The sequence below is a fragment of the Manis pentadactyla genome, chromosome 10, assembly GCF_030020395.1.
Source record: "Manis pentadactyla isolate mManPen7 chromosome 10, mManPen7.hap1, whole genome shotgun sequence".
In the NCBI taxonomy this organism is placed as follows: Eukaryota; Metazoa; Chordata; class Mammalia; order Pholidota; family Manidae; genus Manis; species Manis pentadactyla.
Genome location: NC_080028.1, coordinates 23,883,520 through 23,901,535, shown reverse-complemented (window position 1 = coordinate 23,901,535; position 18,016 = coordinate 23,883,520). Strand labels below are relative to the sequence as shown.

At 35.8% G+C, this 18,016-nt stretch overlaps 1 protein-coding gene across 1 annotated transcript in view; it reads right to left on the bottom strand.

Annotated features, from left to right (window-relative positions):
• Positions 1 to 18,016, bottom strand: part of NTN4 (netrin 4) — a 106,494-nt gene that overhangs the window by 68,064 nt on the left and 20,414 nt on the right. The window contains exon 3 of the mRNA XM_036891303.2: positions 645 to 923. Within this exon, the coding sequence (XP_036747198.2) occupies positions 645 to 923 (279 nt within the window). The remainder of the gene's footprint in view (positions 1 to 644; positions 924 to 18,016) is intronic.

Sequence of the window (18,016 nt, the reverse complement as noted above, 5' to 3'; positions counted from 1 at the left end):
GGCTCAGGTAACACATTAGGTCCTAAGGATACAAAAGAAAACACAGTCCCTGTCCTCAGGAGTTCATGATCTCCTGGGAGCTGCAGACAAGCAGTTCAAAGGAAAGCACAAGGAGATGTGTGAACCTAGAAGAAAGAGAGCTTAACCCTGGTTTAGGGTGAGAGGGGTTCAGGCCACTCTTCCCAGAGGAGAACTATTATTCATTCTATGCTGGACAGTAAAAGATACCAGGCATTAAGCTGAGTTTCTTATTTTTTACCACTTTAAAATCTACTCAACAATGGTCCCCATTTACTGTCAAAACTGGTTTCTGTGTGATAATGCCACTAATATGATTATGCCAACCTCTTCTACTGCTCACCTTACACTTTATATCTGAAGGTCATGGTACTAAAAACTGGCATGGATGTTTTCCAAGGAATCTGGTTATCATGCTTGACTATTTGTAATTCTAAAATTGAAGATTGAAAAACAAGTTAAGGTACTTTATAGGGTAGGTATGGAGTGAGAGGAGTGGATCAGAAGAGGAAGAAAGAAGCGCTATGTGAGCATAGACCAACTCTGTGGGAACTTAGACTAATGATGCCCAAAGCAGAAGGTAACTCATGGTTTGTTTCTCATAGGTGACGGCTTGTTTTACATACCACATGGAATGTTCCTGGGGCCTTGACAGGTCTGAAGCCATCAACAGGTACACATTGATCAGCGTGGCCATTACAGAAGCAGCTGCCCTTGACAATGAAATCATAGATTGCATAGTGTGTAAAATGCTGAGGTTTTGCATTCAGATCGTTTCTTTGACAGGGACAAGACTGTCGTTTTAGCAGCTGCACACGGAGGTTGGTGATCTTCAGCTGTTCCTGTACTTTGGCACTGTAAGGGTTCTCCACATCATATGGTGGTGACAAAGCTCTGAAAATAACCTGTAAGAAAAAGAAAATGCCATGTGTGCATAGGACTGTGTGCAAACTCTGAATTATTTGCCCCCCACGGTCCCAGTTTATTTACCTTTTGTTATCTCCAAGTGACAACAGAGGTTTTTAGATCTTGATCATACCTGGGGAAGAATGTGCTGCCCTACGCTCAGGAACAGATGTTCTATCTGTTTGGATGCAGAAGAACTATAAATTAGAGTAACCAGCAGAGACCTGACTTTTGAGATGAAGGCAGCCATGCAAAGATCTTGGGGGAAGAGCATTCTGAATAGAAGGAACAGCAAATTTAAAGGACTTGAAGCAGAATCCAGCTTGGCTTAATCAAGAACAACACAGCCAGTGTGACTGGGATCCAGGAGACAAGGGGACAGTGTTTGGAGAAGAGGACAAAGCTGGTGTGTGATGATAGATCATGAACAGAGAGCCCTTTAAAGGCCATGGTAGAGTTATTCTGACTGTAGTGGGAAGCCACTGGAAGATCTTAGTCAGAGAAGTGCTATGATCTGATTTACATTTTTTAAAAGGTAACTATTGCTTCTGTGAAGAAAATGGACTATAAAGGATTATAAATAGAAGCATGAAGACCAGTTAGGAAGCAATTGCAAAATCAAGATCCAGGCACATGTATTTCTAAATGATATGTGACCCTTTCAAAAACTTGTCAGTCATTAATTGCAGCCACTCTTGCTATGAAAATTTTTGGTTCTCCCTTTCTGGATCTTCCTTCCAAGCTATGGCACATTTTTGAAATATCCTTACTGATAGTAAGAAGATAATCCCTTGAGGGTGCCTTTGATTTATGAAATTAGTAAAAAGTTACTTAAATCCAAATGTAGTGAGTAAATTGGCTAGTCAAATTAGTTAACAGTACTTTTGGTTAAGTGCAAAGCATAATCACATAATGAGACTGTTTTTATTACGTAGGTCATAGATAGACTCTAGAGGCAATTTAAGACTTCAGTTCTGAGGAGGAAACCAGAGGGAGGAAAGCCCAGAGGGATGGACTTTGGGTATATTGTGTTAGTCTGTACATTATATGGGGCCCTTAAGTGGGCTGGTACAAAATTTACATGTGGACCAGCTACTTTGAGGGAGCAGAGGTAGGTGGAAGAGGAAATCTGCCAGTGGATACCAATTAATACAAAGAAGGAATTTCAAAATATATTATAACATAAAACAATATTATAAGGAGGCCAATACCAAATTACACCTTATTATGCAGGTTTAAAAATTAGAGCAGAACAAAACCTCAAACACTCTTTTTAATTTATATAAGAGACACAAAACTCCCTTGAAAAATTCTAAAGTATCTTTTGGCTTTTTAAAGGTGTGTTAAAACGCTGTTCACAAAAAAAGCAGAAATATTTTGATAACCATGTAGTATGAAAATAAAATCATTATTGAAAAGTAGGCTTTGGATAAACTCTCATTTTGACAGAATGTATCTTAAAGAACCTTCCAGAAAAAAAATTTATTTAAGGAATATTTGGGTATAAACATTTCATTATAGAAATAGATTCTGCACTGAAAATATGAAAGGCAAGAATCACCTATGTAGGATCACATCTCTAGGTCTGCTGGTACAGAACTGTCCTCAATGAAATGTAAGTTTGCAGGGGGCAGGGTTCAATGGACACTTGGCCTCCTACAGCCAATTTTCATCCAGCAGCCCGAGTGATTCTCTACAAGAAGTTGTATCGTGTCACTCCCTTGCTTAAATCCACCCCCAACCCAAAGATCTCAACATTCCTCTCAGAATAAAATACTAAGTCCTTATAATGGCCCTGCCTTATTCTTGTTCTTAGTGTTTGTTACCACCTGACACACTAGAGGTGTAATTGTTTAATGATTTACTGTTTTCCCAGTCTAGAATGCAAACTTCTTGAGGGGAGTCACTGGTATATCTCAGGAAGTGCCTGGCACAGAATAGGCATTCAATAAATTTTTGGTAAATGAATTGATTAATCATAACATTGTTCTTGACATTCAAGTAATAGGTGAGATTTTCAAATAACTTCCTTTTATAGGGCCCTAAATAGATTCACACACTGTATTTATGTTATAGCACCAAAGGGGGAAAGGTAAGAACTTGTATTGTAACAACAGTTATAAGTAACAGAATCATTAACCTCTCTCTGCATTTCTAGCTACTTCTGAACTTGCAGAATTGAGGACAATTTGTATCTTGAACTCTAACAATATTCTGCCCCATTTATTCCCATGTAAAGTGGTTGAAAGCAACATATTATAGAATAAAAGCTGCCAACAAATAATGTCACCTATTTGAAAGTCAATATAGAACTAATATCTCTTTCTTTTAACAATAATCTGAATCAGAATATGAGTTTATATTTTGAATCCCTATGAGCTTTATGTTAGGCTTATTTCCCCTATGATATCCCAAACAATTGCATTCTGTTAGATACTTGTGAAGAGCTCTTGCTCTAAATAAGACCAGTGATGTGGCCACCTCCTACTTTTATCAACCACAGTAATGCAAGGACATGGAAAAGGGTAACTAGTGCTCACCAAATAATATTTCACCGAGAGGTCTATGGCATACTTCTCTAAGTTGTTGCCCACCCTTCCTTTTCCTGAACATTGGTGACAACTGTTTGCTTTCTCTGTTCCTATCATATTTACCCTTGACATTTACCCTAGTTTCCTTTCCTTCCCCCTCCCAACCCCCTCCCCCTAAGAATTGTGCAGCACTTGCAAGGCTAGAGGAAGATCTGTCAAGGTTTGTAGGAACTTAGAAGCTCTTTTGCTTCCTGAACCCAGACTGTGGAAGCTCAATGGCAGCTCTGTGCTTGGTGTGCATGACACCACAGTTGGCACGCTGATATCAGCAGGGAAGGGACATCATGACCCCTGAGGCTGTGCTGGAAAGGAGACGGCAGAATGCCACAGACACAAAAGTGAACGGGAATTTAAACCATGAAATCTTTTTTCCAGAGAGGAGACGCCTTAATCTGATACCCTGGGAAATGGATCTACCCTGCGTCAGGAAACAAAGAGTGCGCCAATCCAGATGCTTCAAACTTCTGGCAGGTAGCCCTTTGGGTCCCACCCAGTTTTTCTTCAAACATCCCAGCTGAAGCCTGCATGGCACTGCTAAAATGAAGTAGGAAGAAGTGTGGAAGCCATCCATACAGTATTGGCCTCTTCTGCTTTTGTCCCCATTAGGAACAGGATGTATCTATGGGCCCATCTTTGTCCTGTCTGTGATTATTTCTGAAGGTATGCTTCTAACAACACATAGTTTAAAAAACTAGAGGGGGACTAGCATCAAGCCTATGTTGATGTTTCCAGCTTGTTAGTGCTATTAGCCAGGGTCTCTTGAACTTATTTTTTAAATTAATTAATTAGATTAATTTTAGTGATTAATATAATATTCATTACAGAAAAATCTGTCACTCAAAATATGAAAGACATTAAGAATCTCCCGTGTGGTGCATTCCAAAGACAACCAGGGATACCAATTGGACAATATTTCTCCTTCTAAACTTCTCTATGTATACATATAGAATATAATGTAAACAGCTTTGTTTTGACTTAACAATACCTTGTGAATATTTTTCCAAGTCAGTAGAAACAACTCTTTATCAGTGGTTTCCATGTGGCCACCAGACCAACAGCATCAGTTTCACCCTGAGAGCTTGTTAGAAGTTCAAATGCCTGAGCCCTATACCAGGCTGACCGAATCAGAAACTCTGGGGGAGGGGGTCCAGCAATCTGTGTTTCAATAAGCTTTCCAAGTAATCTGATGAACAAAAAAGTTTAAGAAATACTGCTACATAATTTTAAAAACTGTATGGATATGACAGAATTTATTTAACCAGGCTACTATTGTTAGAAACAGCATCTAGGTTGTTTCCAACTTTTCAGTATAACTAATGAACAACTTGTAGCTAAAATGTGGACGTTTATAAGAATATCCTGAAGATATATTTCCAAATGTGAAATCAGTGGGTTAAAGAAAATGCATAATTTTAAAACATATCTGAGCTTCTGAATAAATCATGGACCTTTTCCTTCTAATCTTTGGAATTTTCACATTCCTCTGATCCTAACCCCCTTCTCTAAGCCTGAAATCCCTCAAATTTTGCCTAAGATCTGGATTCTTGGCTTAGGCTTTGCCATTTCTTAAGCTGTAGTATAACAAAGAGATCCTTAAATACTTCTGAACAGGTTAGAATCACCTCAATATTCTCTTTTCTAGAGTTCTTAGAAAAAAACTCAGTAATACTAATAATTAGTAAAAGTAGCATTCTACATGTCTTATTTATACTCAATTGAGATGAAAATTTCAACATAGTATTAACATGGTTTGAACAGTAAGTAAAGTAAATATTAGGTGCATAATATTCAAGGAATTCTTTCATTATTGAACTCATACCTTACATATTGCTCCATATCTAAAATTTTATTATTTATGGTGAACCATAGTAATTCAAGAAACTTAGTTATCACATTAAAAAAATTCTTTTTAGCTGGTAGCTTGAGATCCAAGGAAGATCCTGTGGACTCCCTTGGTACTTGCTCTTTCCATGATAACACTTTTACACTAATGCATTGTTATTGCCTATTTACTTGTCTGTATCTCACATTAGACTGCTCAGTGGGCAGGGATCTTGTTTGTGCTTAACAGCTGTGTCCCACAGCATGTCCCACAGTCTCTGGCATATCATAATAGCATTTCGTAATTATGTTGAGTAAAGATTTCTCCAAATAGCATTTTTTAAAAGAAGCCTAATAAGAAATACGGCTTAGAAGAATAAAGAAAGATGTTCTCACCACAAGATGTACTCTTGATGAGAAGTATATGAACACATATGTATGTACAAATACCTATGTAAAAATATGTGATACATTTCAAATGACTTTATGGATTTCTTCTCTTTGGAAGCACACAAGATCTTTCATATTCTAAGAAAGCAGACCAAGCAGGCATGAGCATCACCCAAACACAAACAAACATGAGATCCATGGTTTCCATGCCTTCTGGTCTAGTTTTCTTACTTGCCAAAAATGGAAGCTTCAGGATCATAACTGTAATTTTTCTTTAATGGTTTTGAAATCCTAGACATCTTGTGTTATCAGAAAAGCAGCATTCTCTCTTGTTTTTTTAATTTGTTTCTGCTTTTATCTTTATTATTTACTTTCTTCTACTTACTTTGGGTTTAATTTTGTCTTCTTTAACTAGTTTCTTAAAATGGAACTATACATCATTGGTTTGAGACCTTTTTTTTCCTCCCTAAGTACTTCTTTAGCTGCATCCCATACATTTTGATATGTTGTTTTCATTTAATTCAGTTCAGAACATTTTCTAGTTTCCCTTTTGATTTCTTCTTTGATCCATGGATTATTCAAAAACATATTATTTAATTTCCAAATATTTGGGGATTTCCCAGATACTGCCCCATTATCGTTTTCTAATTTAATTCCTTTGTGATCAGAGAACATACTTTGTATGATTTGAACCCATACTTGTGTTATGGCCCATTATGTGGTCTATCTTGAATAAGTGCTCCTTGTGCCCTTGAAAAGATTATGAAATCTACTGTTGGGGGAGTGTTACATAAATGTACATTAGGTCAGGTGTGTTGACAATGTTATTCAAATCTGCATCCTAACTGATTTTCTCTACTTATCCTACCAATTATAGAGAAAAATCTCCAACTATAATGATCATCTCATCTATTTCTGTTTGCAGTTTTTGATTCATGTATTTTAAAGACTTGTTATTAGGTACATAAGCATTTAGGATTCTTATATCCTCTTGTTGAATTGGCACTTTGATCAGTATAAAATGTCCCTCTTTATCCCTGGTAATAATCTTTGATCTGAAATCTACTTTGTCTGATAATAGTATGGCCACTGTCAAAAGCTTTCTTTTTTCTACTCTTTTACTTTAACTTAGTTATATCTTTATATTTAAAATGGAATTCTTACGGGAAGCATAATTGTGTCTTTTAAACAATTCTATCCAATCACAATCTATACCTTTACCTGCAGTGTTTAGACCTTCTATATTTAATGTAATTGTTGATATGGTTGTGCTTAAATCTATCATTGTTTTTTTTGTTTTATATTCTATTCCCTTTCTTTTCTGTCTTGGATTGAATAATTTAGGATCACTTTTATTTCTCTTTTTGCTTGTTTATTAGTTATAACTCTTTTTTTAAAAAAAGAGTGCTGCTTGCAGACTCACAGACTCCAAGAAGGGATTAGTGGTTACCAAAGAGGAGGGCTTGAGGAGGGTGGGTGGGGAGGGAGGGAGAAGGGGATTAAGGGGCGCTATAATTAGCAACCACAATATAGGTAGGTCACGGGGAAGGCAGTACAGCATTGAGAAGACCAGTAATGACTCTATAGCATCTGACTATGTTATAGACAGTGACTGAAATGGGGGGTATTGGGGGGTGAGGACTTGATAATACGGGTGAATGCTGAAACCACAATGTTGCTCATGTGAAACCTTCATAAGATTGTATATCAATGATACCTTAATTTTTTTTAAAGTGACTGCTTTAGAATTTTTACATCTTTACATCTTTGACCTAACACATTCTATCTTCAAGTAACATTTATCTCTTCACATACAGTTTAAGAAACTTACAGCAGTATACTCCCATTTCCATATCCTTTGTGCTATTGTCATGCATTTGCCTTCTATATACATTATAAACTTCATAACACATTGTTAATATTTTTGCTTTAAAAAGTTGACTGTCTTTTAAAGAGATTTTAAAAATAAGAAAAAAATTATCCACCTATTTCCTCTTTTTGATGATCTTTATTCCTTCATGTGGATACAGATATTCATCTGCTATCATTTTTCTTCTTTCTACCTGAAGATCTTCTTTTAACATTTCTTGTAATGCAGGTCTACTGGTGATTTTTTTTTTCTTTTCTATTTCATCTTCATTTTTGAAATATATTTTTACTGGGTATAGAATTCTAGGTCAACAATTTTTTTTATGTCAGTACTTTTAGGTTTCTGCCCCACTGTCTTTTGCTTGTATTGTTTCTATCAAAAAGCTGTCATTCTTATATTTGTTCTTCTGTACATAATGTGTAATTTTTTTCCTCTGGCTGCTTTTCAGGTCTATTATGGTTGTTAAATAATTTGATTCTGATGTGCTTCGGGTAGTTTTCTTCTTGTTTCTGTGTTTAAGATTTTTTGTACTTCTTGGATCTGTGGATTTATAGTCACAATCAAATTTAGAAAAATTTCAGCCATTATTTATTGATTTTTTAAATATTCTCCTTCCTCTCTCTTGTCTCCTTCATGGACTCTAACTAAACAATATTTGATTGCTTGAAATTGTTCCACAACTCACTTAGTTATCTGTTTAAATCACTGACTTCCTTAATTTTCTGTTCTTTTTACCCCTGTAATTCATTTTGGATCCATTTCTATTATTATGTCTTGAACTTCACAAATATCTTCTGCAGTGTCTAATTTATTAATTCCATTCAATGTATTTTTTTATCTCAGACATTCTATTTTTCAACAGTGAAAGTTCAATTTGGATTTTTGTCATATTTTCCATGATCTGTTTAATGTGGTCAATCTTTCCTCTATATTCTTAACATAAGGAACATAGTTATAACAACTGTTTTAATGCTCTTGGCTACCAGTTCTAACATTTGAGTCATTTCTGGATCTGTTTCTATTGATTTATTTTTCTACTCATTGTGGGTTGTATTTTCCTGCTTTTTTTGCATGGCTTGATTGGCAGCAAAACACTGTGAGTCTTACTTTGTTGAGCACTGCATATTTTTGTATTCTAGAGTTTTTTCTGGGATGCAATTACTTGTAATAGCTTGATTTTTTTTGAGGTTTGCTTTAAAGTTTTGTTAGGTGGGACCAATGCATCCTTTAGTGTAGGGCTAATTCTACCCCTTTACTGGGGCAATATGCTCCTAATTACTCTACTGATGCATTACAAGGTTGAATTACAAGGTTTTCCCACTTTGGGTGATTATCCCTGGTCCTACATGACTTCTGAGGATTTGCTCCCTCTGTCCTTTAGGGTTCCTCTTTCTCTGGCCTCAGGTAGTTTTTTTACACACATGTATTTATCAGTAGTCAGATGAAGAACTGGGAGGGACATCTGTAGATCTCTGCAAGTTTCTCCCAGTTCAGCTCTCTCCTCTTTGTTACTCTTCCCTGTAAACTTTATCCATCTTGGCCTTCCCAGACTCTCAACTCCTTAATTCAGCAAGTCCATTAGGCTTCTAGATTCCTCCTCTTTGTACCCAAGCCTGAAAACTCTGTGTGATAAGCTGAGGCAGTTACAGGGCTCATCTCATTTGCTTCTGCCCTCTCAGAGATAGTTGTCCTCTGTTGCCTGATGTCCAATGCATGAAAACAATTGTTTCATGTATTTTGTCCAGTTTTTTAATCATTTCAGGCAACAGGGTTAGTCTGTCTGGTTCTTATTACTGCATCTTGGCTGAGAGCTGGAGTCTAAAAAACCAAGGCAGCTTAACTTTTATGTAATACAATTTATAAAACTGTAACCGGACTAAGCCCTTACTTTTGTGAAAAAGAATCACAGAAATGACATTGGAATTTTTACAATAAAGCAAAAATTGTAGCTACCTTTAGTAGATAAAAGGGCTAGAAAAATATGTTTTCTTATTGGGCATATCAAACTAAGAAATATGAAGAACAATTTAAAATATGAGCATCTAAATTTTATGAGTTTATTCAATAATTCTGTTTTAGGAATTTTTATCTTTTAATAGACAAGTAAACCTTCACTATAACTTTCTTTGCAATTTGTGATACTAGTATAAACTCATACTTTAAATTTATATGCTGTGTTTTAGTGCATCTTTGTATTTCCATCTAATACCATGTCTTATAGATTCTAAGTAATATGTATTGAGTGAGTCAGTAAAGAATCAGGCTAAGACAGATTTAATTTTATGATGTAAGATGATGATATAAATATAAAATTTTTTATATAATGTGCATTTTATTTATAAAAGAATATACTAGGCACATAGTACTTCACAACAAACTTTATCACCTCACAAAATGTCTCATATTGGCCCATCTTGTACAACATGACTTATAAAATTTTACTTTTTAGAAAAAAATGGACTTAATGTTAAGCAATATTAAAATACTTTCTGAGCACCAAATTTGAATAGTATAGTTTCAGTAATAAATTTATACAAACTGCAAGAAGACCAACAACACATTTAGAGAGGAATTCCTGGAACTTTAGTCTAACATAATCTAATAAAAAGACAAATCACCTCCCCAGTAAAAACTATTTCTATATCACTTCCCTGTTCTATTTAAGCCTTGTTAGAGTAATATCTATATTGAAAGACACTTCCAATTGTATTTTAAAGCCATCATTTATTTTATATGCTTGTTTACTAGTTGTTTACAAATAGCATCTGGTTAATTCAATTAAATTTTGTTACTACACATTGACAACTTCCGTTTATTGTTAGGTTAATGACATGCCTAAGAGCTAAACATAGAAACCTATATATTTGTCTCCATTTCTGCTATTTATCAAGCTATCTGAAAACTGAAAACTCAGATTTTTTAAGTTCCTAAAATTTAGTGGGATCCACACATTCTAGTTTTGTATTGTCATCTCACTTGTTAACAAGGATGGTTTTATGTGAATTGGCTTCTGAAGCCAGTTTCTGGCACCATTTAAGCTAAACTTTTAGGTATTTGAGATCAAAAGCTCAAAGAGCATAGATTCTTTGAGTGAGTTCCATGTACTCTAATATATTCTCGAAACAAGTTTTCTGCTCTCCTGGGTAAGTAATCTTTTGGAAAGTATGTGCCATTTCAGGCTTTCAAAGGTTTGCATTGAGTGGGAGTTTTGGTTTCATGGAGAGAGAAGGCTGGACAAGGAGAAGACAGCATAATTGACAGGTGGGCATCTGCAGTGGAGCAGCTGGTTGGTTTAATTTTAGAACATTTGTCCTTGACTGTGCCACTTTAGCTACTTGTCTTAGAGAAGTGTGCCTGTCTTTTGGGCAGCACCAAAAATCCTTGTGCTTAAACTCTGGAGCATTAGGCACCCTGTTTCATCAGATAGCCCACCTCTTAAAGTGGAAGAGTCTTATCTCCTCATTGTCCTTGCTAAGATAGGACAATGTAACCTACTAAAGCTCCCAATGGAGCAAGCCGAGGAATGCAGTGCACTCAAGTGACTTATTTGTACGATAATAACCTCGATTTGTAAGTACACAAAAGCCTCTTTGCACATTTCAAAGGCATGTTTAAAGTTTTAAAGTGATGAAAAGGCAGCTTCTTAAATATCTTCAGGGGGAAGGGAAATGACAGAATTGCAAGGAGGAACAAGAAATAAGACAGAAAACCAAACTAAAAATAAAAGACTTGGGCTAAAAATGAAATTTTTAAATTTTCCAATAAATATGGAATCCTACCTTTTCCTTTGCTCTCAGTGCTTTGAGTCATAGGATTTGAGTGTCAGAGAGTCCTTAGCAATCAATGACCTAGTCCAGCGAGAGGAAATAGAGGCACAGAGTGCTTGAAGTGACTTGCCAAAGGTAAACCAGTAGGTTTGTAACAGAGCCAAGACTAGAACTCAGTTTCCTAACCTCCAGTCAAATGATTTTCCCATTATATCCCACTTTATACTTGTTTGGCAGCTGGCCGTTCCTGGGTTAAAGTTAAATTTAAAATGTAGGATTAAAAAAAATACATGATTTTTCCCACCTCCACTTGTCATCCTAATAATGGATAGGACTAACTGTGTGACCTTTATTCTATTAATGGATGTGAGCAACTGGACTCTTTTTTTATTTTATTTTATTTATTTACTTTTTAAATTAAAGTATCATTGATATACAATCTTATGAAGGTACAACATTGTGGTTTCAACATTCACCTATATTATCAAGTCCTCACCCCTCATTGCAGTCACTGTCTATCAGTGTAGTAAGATGCTATGGAGTCATTGCTTGTTTTTGTGCTATACTGCCTACAGTGAAGATTTTTTTTTAAGGGTATCAGATGTAGAAATGCCTGGAAAAATCCCTGCCCTTTATAAATAAAATTGATTGGTGAACAGCCTGTTACTGGGGACCTCCCTTGTTTTTGCCAGTCTCCCTTCCTTGGGACTGAGCCGTGTAGGCAAATGCAGCCTGGTGGCTAGAATTCATTGACAGGCCTCTCAGATGCTGATAGTGTCTACCTGGGTAACTTCCCAATATTGACCACCTGTTTCTTCTCACCATGCTTGGCCCGCATTTTGGAATATCCTCTATTTCATCTGGGACCATTGATACTTTCTGTCTGTCTGACCTATGCTGGAAGTTACATATATGATCTCTCTGCTCTCACTGCCCATCCCTTCCAACTCTTGCTCCTTTATCTTCATAGTCCCCTTTATACTTCAGTCATACTGAAGTGCTTCTGTCCCTAGAAAGCTCCATGATCTCTCTCCCTTCCTGGCTTTTGCCTATGCTATTCTCCCTGCCTGGAATACCTTTATCACCTCTTTGCCAATACTCTGCTGCTCCACCCCCTTATTTGGCCAACTCATACCTATCTTCAAGGTGTCATCTCAGATGTCACTTTATTCAGGAAGCTTTCTTCAGCATTTCTCTCCATTGAAAGCCTAGATGACATATTCTTCCTATGTAACACTTTAAGCACCTGTTATTCCTTCCAGACTTAGAACTTACCTTGCCTTTTTAAATTGCTTAAATCCTCTCTAGGCTGTGAGCCCCATAAGTACAGAGGGTCTTGCCCACTGTTGTACAGCCAATACTTGGCACATATAAAAGTTAACACATTTGTTAAAAGATCATACTCATGCTTAATAATGGTTTACATTTTTCAAACTGCTGTCATTTTTAAAAATTTCATGTCATCCTTACAGTAAACCTGTGGTATGGTATTACTCATTTCCATTTTTTAGATGTAGAAACTCTGAAAAGATGTTAATTGACTTGTCCAAGGCCACCTAGCTAGTAGGTGGCACAGCTAGTATTTGAACCCACAGGTTGTTGGGGTCAAAGTTCAGTGTTATTACCATTACCTCATAGCTAACTTTGTTTGCTTATAGAACTATTGAAGGTCTTAAACAGGTGACCAAGGAAGTGAAATGATCAGGACCTCCCTTTAGGAGAATAAATCTTGCAAAGAGAAGAGCCTGAACCATGATGGAGGCAGTGGGGGCAGGGCGGGTGAGACAGCTGTGTATGAGAGTAAGAGAAATGAATAATGTTAGTACAAAAACTGCCTAAAGGCTAAGCTTTAGGAGTCACTCATAGAGGTCAGGTAGGAGGTGAGCCAGAAATAATACGAAAAATAATACGAAATGTAATGCACAAAAAAGGATCAGCAAGCAATGTAGGAAAATTGTGAAAACTCATTATCATAGAAGCCAAAGGAAGTGAGAATGCAAAAAGATAATGTAATTAATAATGGCAATTGCAGTTCAGGAGGCAAGAAAGAAGAGAAAAATTGTTGAGGTTTGTCTAGCTCACAGAAGACTTTTGAGAGCCTAGATGGAATAAGAGACAGCTTGTAAAGTTTCAAGAAAGAATAAGGGAGAAGGAAATGGAAGCAAGAAAGAAATAATTGAAGAATTTTGGCAGTTTCTTTATTCATTCATCAGCTGATAGACATTTGGGTTGCTTACAGATTTTGGCTATTATGAATAAAAGTGCTATGGACATTCACATAGAAGTTACTGAGAACATAATTATTTTTCATGGGTACTTAGAAGAGAAATTGCTAAGTGGTATGGTAAAAGCATGTTTAATTTTATAAGAAACTGTGAGTCGTTTTCTAGATTATACTATTTTTTCACATTTCTACTAACAATGTATAGTGAACGTTTTAGTTGTTACACATCCTTATCAACACTTGGTATTGTCAGTCTTATGAATTTTGGCCTCAATAGTGTATGTGAGCACTATCTTATTTGGTTTTAATGTGCATTTCCCTATTGACTAATTATGTTGAGCATCTTTTCATGTGTTTATTTGACATACATATCTGACAAAGTTTTCTGTTCAAATCTTTTGCCATTTTTTATTCTTGTTATTTTCTTTTTATTGAGTTATAGGAGTTCTTTATAAATTCTGATACATAAATATATTTTCAGACATATGATTTGCAAATATTTTCTCCCAGTCTGTGGCTTGTCTTAATTTTCTTAATGTCTTAAAAACATAAGTTTTTAACTTTTATGAAATGCAGTTTATCAGTATTTTACTTTTATGATTTGTGCTTTTTCAGTCTCATCTAAGAAATTTTTGCCTGACTCAAGGTCACAGATATTTTCTCCTATGTCTTCTTCTAGCAGTTTTACTGTTTTACCTCTTACATTTAGGTCTATAGTCCCATTCAAGTTAATCTTCCTGTATGGTGTGAGCTAAGTGCTAAGGTTCCCTTCCTCCCTCCCTCCCTCCATCCCTTCCTTTCTTCCTTTCTTTCTTGTCTTTTTGTTCATATGGATGTCCAATTATTTCAGCACTATTTGTTGAAAATACTATCTTTATATCATTGAGTCACATTGACAACTTGGTTTGGTATGGTTTTCTTTATGTTTCTTTTGCTTGAGTTTCACTGAGCTTCTTATATTTATAGGTTTATAGTTTTCACCAAGTTTGGAAAATTTTTGCCTTTTATTCCCTTAAATATTTTTTAATTTGTCTTCTGCTTCTCCTTCTACATTCCAATTACATGAATGTCAGATCACTCAATATTGTCTCACAGTTCACCAATGCCTTTTCATTTAATTCTTTTTCTCTGAGTGCTTCATTAATATAGTTTCTACTGTTGTGCCCTCAGGTTCATCAATCTTTTCTCCTGCATTGTTTAATTTGCTATTAATCCCTTGCAGTATATTTTCATTTCAGATATTGCATTTTTCATCTTTGAAAGTTCCATTTAGTTCTTCTTTATATCTTCTATTTCTGTTTCCAACATGGTTTGTTTTCTTGAACATACGGGATATATTTCTAATAGCTGCTTTATTGCCCTTGTCTGCTCATTCTACCAGCAATTATTTAATTTGCTATTAATTTCTGGGTGTGTTTCTATTAATTGATTTTTCTTCTGGTCAGGAGTCACATTTTCATGCCTGTCAATTTCTGATTGAACATTAGACATTGTGTATTTTATGTTGTTGATTGCTGGATGTTGATGCATTTCTCTAAGAAGGAATTTGTTCTTAGACTTTGTTCTATTAGACTTTGATCTGACATGCAGTTAACTTACTGGGGTCAGTTTAATCTTTTTGAGGGTCCTTTTTAACTTTTGTTGGCGTGAATCCAATCTAAGTCTTTATTCTAGGGCTAATTTAATCCCACTACAAAGGCCACATGAGGACTCTTCTGAAGACTACACAGTGCCTGTAAATTATGAGGTCTTTCTTCTTTGGATGGTAGGAACATGATATCCCCAGTCTAGTGGGAATACTAGGAATTGTTCAGCTAGCTACTACTTTCTGAGGGTTCTTTCCCCACTCTCAGAGTTTTAGCTCACACGTTTTAAGCTCAGTTTTCAGCCAAAGATTTGAGGAGACTTTTGTAAAGATCTCTTGACTTCTGTCTTTATGCAGCCCCCATTTTTCCAGTAGTCTGCCCCATAAATTCTTGCTGCCTTGGCCTCCTTGAGCACTGATCTCTGTCTCCTCAAGTCAATGAGGCCATTGGACTCTGAATTCTCTTTCCTGTGGTTTGGTTTAGAAATGCCCCTTTCAGTCAGCTGGGCAGCCATAGGGCTCACTACATTTGTTTCCCCTGTCTTAGAGATCAATCTTGTACTGCCTGTTGTCCAATGTCTGCAACAATTGTATTATCTATTTTTTCTAGTTTTCTAGTTTTTTGATGTGGGAAAGTAATTCCCAAAGCAGTTAATCATTTATGAGCAGAAGCAAAAATCCCACTTCAAACTAATAACTTCTAAGATGTTGCGACTTCTAGAGTGTCAGAATGAGACAAAAGGAAAAACCTATTGGATGTTAAGATCAGTTTGAATACTTAAATCTAATTATTCTTTCTTATTCCTTCTCTACCCAACTCTCCTTCCTCCCTTAAAGGATAGAGGATTCTACTTGAGATTTTTCCCGTGAGCAAATGAAATTCACAAATGAAACTGCTTTCTATACAATTTGTTGTATTAGGAAATGTACTCAATATTTAAGTAGCAGAAACTGTAGTGTTACAGCTACCCTTTTTCAAAGTAGATGAAACTACAATGGCTCTGGGTGGCTATTTCACTTATTGAGTTAACAATTCCTAGGATTTCACTTTGGCCAAGCCGTCATTCAATATGATCAGAACAAAGCTATTTACACTTCTATGCCTCAGTCACTTAATTGTAAATCAAGCTACTTTAATACAGAATGTTAAATTATGCATATAGTAAAAGTGAATTTTCCAATGGCAGGACAATAGAGATACTCCTTCAAATGAAATGAACTAAAAGAGTAATCCTTGAATCTCCAATTTACTTACAAAACTTAGTTATATTAGGAAAAAAGATAATCTGTGAGCACTGATTTGTTAACATCCAGAATTCTCAATGTCTACATAACTATATCTACATTTCTGTAAGCACATAGTTCTTTCCTTTTCTCCCCCTCTTTAAGAGTAAAACAACTCTTAAACCCTAACAAGACCAAATGCCAGTAAAGTATCCATTGTGGCAAAAATTCTAAGCCATTATTTTCACATTAAAGGCTTTAAAAATGGCTTTATTCCCCTCTGTTCATCCTCCTCAATTAATCTTCCTTATAAAATGCATATATATTTGTATGTATTAAAAATATACACTTTCCCTGACTAGGAGCCATAGAAAACCACAGTTAGCAATTATTTTGGCTTTAAACTAGCTTTCTTGTTGGACATGTGTATGCTTATTGGGCTATTTCCATAACGCAAACCTACACTGAATTGTGCTTTGAACTTCTCATTCAAGAGACTTAATCAGGAGCAACCAAAATGTCCCGATTAAGGTAAAAAAAAATAGCAAACTCTAAACACTGTTACCTTGGTGGGGAGATCCTGGCTACCAAACAAATAGACTTCAAAGGGATCTCTCAACTTTCCCTAAACCACAGACAAATATTTGCTATTACTGTAGTACTAGGTAGCATAGGACCACTTTGTCCTTCACATGTAGGAGACCTTGAAGACTTAATCCCCACCATGAGAAGTTTTGCCCTTAGAGAGGAATCATATACCTTGTCCCATTCCAGTTTGACATACAAGGATTAGCTGCAAGATTTGAATTAAGGAGGAGAACCAAAAGCTGAATTAGAAGGAGAAACTTACAAAAATAAAGAACAGTAACTGACTTAAAAAATAAAAGGCAGATATTATTTTCTCTACTTTGACCTACATGACAATCATTTCAACTGAAAGATTGGTGGTCTAATTTATACAATTCTCAAAGATAGGAAACAGTAAATACTATAAAATTATTCTTTCCTTCTGCTGCAGAGTAGAGGTTATACAGAGAAGAGCTGGAAGTACAGAATTTTTCAGGATGTTTAAGCCTTAGGCTTATAGAAGGCCCACAATAGGAATTCTGACTTATAAGGAAACAGGCCAACAAATTAAATCTCATTTCAGTTTCTAAAAATGTTTCTTTCTAACACTCTAGATAAGAAAAAGACATATCCAGCCTGGATAGATTGCAAGCTTGGATAAGATACATTCTAATTGTGTCTCTTTTCATCAGTGCCATTTTTGTTTCCAAGTGTTAACAAAGCCATGATTAAATAAGATAAATTCCCAGGTCTTTGTGAAATTAAGCCCTTTAATAAAAGAACCACTTACATTTCTCCTAAGAAGAAATACAGATGGCTAACAGGCACATGAAAACATGCTTCATATTGCTAATCATTGAAGAAATGCAAATCAAAACCACAATAAGATATCACCTCACACCAGTTAGAATGGCCACCATCCAAAAGACAAGAAATAACAAGTGTTGGCAAGGATGCTGAGAAATAGGAACCCTCCTACACTGTTAGTGGAAACTTAAATTGGTGCAGTTGCTGTGGAAAGCAGTATGGAGGTTCCTCAAACAACCAAAAATA